At 47.3% G+C, this 5198-nt stretch overlaps 1 protein-coding gene across 1 annotated transcript; it reads right to left on the minus strand.

Moving 5' to 3' along the window:
* Positions 1-3802: 3802 nt before the first annotated feature.
* On the minus strand, positions 3803-4072 carry LOC114484417 (40S ribosomal protein S27-like; the record flags this gene model as incomplete). The annotated part of the gene is made up of 1 exon (XM_028480540.1): positions 3803-4072. A coding segment is annotated over one exon (270 nt), but the record flags the coding sequence as incomplete, so codon positions are not given.
* Between the last annotated feature and the right edge of the window lie 1126 nt (positions 4073-5198).

Consider the following 5198-nt stretch of genomic DNA (forward strand, 5'->3'; position numbering starts at 1 on the left):
AGAGCCCTGGGCGCTGCGCGCGCCGCGCCGCCCCTCCCCCGCGCCGGCGGCACGCGCCCCCTTCCCCCGCCCCCGGGCTCAGCTGCTTCGCGAGCGCTGGGGAGGAGGACGGGGTGGCAAAGGGAAGGCTGAGAAAGCGAAGAGTGAGGGGAGGCGAAGCGGGAGGGACGGTTGCGAGGAGGAACGCCGCCGCCGGCTTTTCAACCACCCTGTTGCTGCTGCTCCCGCTGCCGCCGCCGGCCGGGCAGCGCCTCACGGGGCGGGCGGCGCTCCGCTGTCGCTGCGACGCTCGCTGCTGCTGCTGCCGGTGGCCGCTTTCTGCAGCCTCGCTCCATGTCCCTCGGCTCGGCGGCAGCCCCAGCAGCAGCGGCGGCGACAGCGGCTGCTGCAGGGGCCGAGGCGGCGGCTCCACATCGCGCGCCGCGCAGCCCGGCGAGCTCCTTCCTGACTGCCTCAGCTCCTCCAGTTCACCCGGCCGGCCGGCCGCACCCCGCCCGGGGCTTCCGGCCGCGCCCCCTCTCCCCGCCCCTTGCCGGCGCCTGACGCGCACAGGCACCTGTTCGCCGCGCCAGCGCGCGATTCGCCAGTTCGTGGGTCTCCTCAGCGGCGCCCAGGTGGCGCCGACTGCCTTAACCCCTGCGCTGCCTCACGCCCGGGGGCGGCTGCGCGCGCCGCCCGTGGAGACAGCTGGCGCGTCCCTAACTGTCCGGGCGGCTCCCCGACGCGGCCACGCCCCCGGCCTCACGTCCACCGGGTGTGGCTCCGCCCCCAGCACGCTCACCTCGGGGTGTGGCCTTGCGCGCACCTCCGAGCACGGCCTCGCCCCTAACCTTGTTCTCACCTCAGGGGACGGCCCCACCCCCGGCCTCACTCCCGCTTCTGGGCTGGGGCGTTTCTCTGGGTCCAATGGGTCTCAGTCTTAGGTGATCACCAAGGGCACTGAGGACATTTCTCCAAGACGGGTGGCCAAGCCCGACAGAGACTCGCAGCCACGGCTTGTGGGTCTGAGCCCCCGTGAGAGCTAAGCAGTCAAGAGAGGGAGCCCTAGAGAGCAGTAGAAGGGATGACTTCAGAAACCCAGCATCTCAATGATGATGACTCAGGGATATAAGGGACCAGATGCCTCAGAGATCAGCAGCCCCGAAAGAAAGGGGTTATGTGGAGAAATAACGGAAAAAACTGCTCACAGATGGGCATACGAAGCAAAGACGCTCCATGATAACTTCCGTTTATTAGGCGCTTAGTATGTGCCATGTCTTGTGGTAAGTGCTTTATACGCATTATCTTAGATAATCCTCCCAAGAATCTTAAAAGTCAGTACTATCACTCTTCTCATTTTACAGAGAAGGAAATTGAGGCCTTGAGAGATACAGGATCAGATCCAGACAGGTTGACTCCAGGGTTCACATATATATCGTTATTCTTTACTTTCCTCACATATAAGTGTTGAGGAAGATAAATAGTAATTTGTGATCAAGATGGCCTGTGTCGATATCCAAGGTGCTATCAGGAAAGCTTTCTGCAATGATCAAACCAAGGACTGAAGAACCTACTGGGTGATTCCAGTCAGTTCTTGCTTTGACCTCATTGGTAATGCTCTGTCTTCTATTTTCAGAAACAATCCCATCTGAAGCTACAATTGATCACTATTCCCTTTCCTCTTGGACAACAACCCATTTTTGAGTTAGATCATATTTTGATTCTTTTCATCACAGTAAGATGGAATATTTCAGGACACGGAGCGGCTGAAATAAGTCAAATGGTTTCTCATGGCTTTTTGTCCTTATTAAATTCAGAGCCTAAAGAATACTCAGGTATATACATCACCTTCTACCCTCAGACTGAAGGTCAGAATCCTAAAGGTCCTGAGCCTCAGGGCTGACTTTGTTCTCTTGTTGACTGAAAAGGAGACAGACCATAGAAGGGTTCCCACATCAATCTTAGAGCTAAATTTTTTTTTTTTTGCGGTACGCGGGCCTCTCACTGTTGTGGCCTCTCCCGTTGCGGAGCACAGGCTCCGGACGCACAGGCTCAGTGGCCATGGCTCACGGGCCCAGCCTCTCCGCGGCATGTGGGATCTTCCTGGACCGGGGCACGAACCCGTGTCCCCTGCATCGGCAGGCGGACTCTCAACCACTGCGCCACCAGGGAAGCCCAGAGCTAAATTTTGAAAGTTGACCATGGTACCATTCCAACAATGCACTGTTCTCACACTTTTTATTATGCCCTCTTGAGCAGAAATTCTGGGCCCATGGTGAGACCCAACTGAAGAATCCCTTTTGTCTTTTTTGATCAGGAAAGGAGAAGTTACTCCTGTAAATAGATTAGGGACACACATATCAAGAGCAAACAGAATTCCTAATCAAAAGGCATTTGTTTCAGCTATTTTTTTTCCTGATGCAGACTTGCAGCCTGTCTTTCCCCAAAGGTCTTTTTCTTGCCTTCCTTAAACTCAATGGTCCTACTCTATTAGACTTGCCTGTTACTGTGAGAATGAACTATTACAATGCTAACTCTAATTTCTGAGGATCCTTCTTCACAATGTTCCCCTGCCTAACCTGGTTAGGAAGTGATCATTTTCTACTACAGATTTGGCCCTAAGTACTATCTTCTTGTGAATAGTCAAAGGAGACCAGCCCAAGTTTGGAGAACTATTTAGAATAGTGGTTCTTATACTTTTTGGTCTCAGAACCTCTTTACACTCTTAAAAATCATCAAAGATCTCAAAAAACTTTAGTTTATATAGGTTTAGATATTGATATTTACTGTATTAAAAATTAAAACAGAAAAATTTTTAATTTTTATTTTAAATACTTAAAATAAACCTATTAAATCTTAACATAATGTATTTAATGAAAAATATATATTCCCCTCCAAAAAACAATGAGTAAAAGGAAAGGCATTGTTTTTCAGTTTTGTAAATCTCTTTAATGTTTGGTTTAACAGTAGAAAATGGAGTTTTTGGGTTTCCCTGGTGATGCAGTGGTTGAGAGTCCGCCTGCCAATGCAGGGGACGTGGGTTCGTGCCCCGGTCTGGGAGGATCCCACGTGCTGCAGAGCGGCTGGGCCCGTGAGCCATGGCCGCTGGGCCTGCGCGTCCGGAGCCTGTGCTCCGCAACGGGAGAGGCCACAGCAGTGACAGGCCCGAGTACTGCAAAAAAAAAAAGAAAATGGAGTTTTATATCTGCCTCTCCATTCAATGTGGTGATGTTTTGTTTTGGTTGAAATATATGGAGAGAATCTGGTCTCACAAAGATGCAATTGGGAAAAGGAGGAATATTTTAATAGCCTTTTCTGATTGTTGAAGGTATTTTTATTTGATAATACACCAAAACTCGACAAGTGATAGCTTCTTAAAGGTTAGTTACAAGGTGGAATCTAAAACCACATCAAGGAAATCCACTGATCTACCTTTCACTTTGAATGGATCTTTTACCCATGTGATTGATTCTTTAAAAGTATGTATCAGTCATTGGGAAAATATTGGTTCACTGAGTTATGCAGATCTTCCAAATATTGTCACATGTCATTATACTATATATATTTTAAAATACCATTCATTAATATAACCACTGATCTCATCAGAATGGTCTTTATGTATTGGCAAGCTACCAAGCTCACTGAGGTGTGTATGAGTTTTCCAAAATTCTTATATTTCTACTGGAAAGCTCCAATTTTATCATTGGTAACCATAGTGTCTATTGTTTTCCTTGAAGTGACAGACTTGGTACATTCTTTTTTTTTTTTAATCCGAAATGTGTTTATTGGGATGGTTTCCCATTCATCTTAATTCAGGATGCTTTTAGTGCTTCTTCCGTCTAAAGGAGCATCCTTCTGTAAGCCTTACTATTCCTCCTGTAGGCTGGCAGAGGACAGTAAAGCAGCCAACACAAAAAACTGCTGTTTGTGCATGGCTAAAGATGGTTGTGATTTTATAGCATCCTGGGTATTTCACATCCATGAAATAGGAATTGGGGCTTTGCACCAGGTGCTTCTTCTTGTGTTTCCTCTTCTCCTCTGGAGAGGGATGAAGGAGATCCTTTGCGAGAGGCACGTTCTCGTGGGGAGGTTGTCACTGCCAGAAAGGGTGGTACATTCATTTTTGAGTAAATATCTGCCAAATACCCAAATCTGAATACCAAAGTCTGTCTGTCATTCATTCAAGTAAAAACGGTGTTCCATGAAAAACATGACTAGTTCAACTCCTAACTCAATTGATGGTACAAGGGCTTTATCTCAAGACAACAACATACTTAGGTATGCAGCAGAAGTGCTTTATCGGTACTTTCCATTTCGTCACGGAATATTAAAAAGATGTGTACTCAAGCATTGGGATTTAATAAAAGTACTGCTTCATCAGGCACATTTTTAAATGAAACTAGCTTTTTTCTTCTTCTTCTTGTGAGCACATAGTAGTGAAGAATAACTCGCTTTGGTACCACTGCCATGAATCATGCTAAGGTATCAGTAGAGTTACTTACCCGCTATTCCTTTTGCACTACCAATGCCAATGTCAACACAGTGAAAAACAAAAATAGTATTAGACAATTAGTATTATGTCTACTAACATGAAATTATGAAATAAAATATGAGATTATGAAATTAGTTTTACTCTTATTAATAAAATTAGAATTACTATCATTGCAATTATTATGAAAATAGTGTTTCCTTCCTTGACCCTCTGAAAGGCTCTTTGGGGCTTCAGGAGTTGATGAACCACACTTCGAAAATTGCTGATTTAAAGCCATTCGAGACAGGTCAACCCTAAGCTAAGAAGAGTGAATAAGTACCTCCCCACATGGAAATTAGTGGCAGGATTCAAAACTCATCAAAGCAGGGCTTCCCTGGTGGCGCAGTGGTTAAGAGTCCGCCTGCCAGTGCAGGGGACACGGGTTCGATCCCTGGTCCGGGAAGATCCCACATGCCGCGGAGCAACTGAGCCCGTGGGCCACAACTACTAGAGCCCACGCAACTGGAGCCCATGCTCCGCAACAAGAGAAGCCACCACAATGAGAAGCCTGCGTACCACAACGAAGAGTGGCCCCCGCTTTCTGCAACTAGAGAAAGACGGCAAGCAGCAACGAAGACCCAAGGCAGCCAAAAATTAATAAATAAATAATTTAAAAAAAAAACTCATCAAAGCAAAGATATAAAAACCCTCGGACTTCTAAGAAGCTTATTATTTAGTTTATTCTGCT

The sequence above is a fragment of the Physeter macrocephalus genome, chromosome 19 (assembly GCF_002837175.3).
Source record: "Physeter macrocephalus isolate SW-GA chromosome 19, ASM283717v5, whole genome shotgun sequence".
NCBI classification, from domain to species: domain Eukaryota; kingdom Metazoa; phylum Chordata; class Mammalia; order Artiodactyla; family Physeteridae; genus Physeter; species Physeter macrocephalus.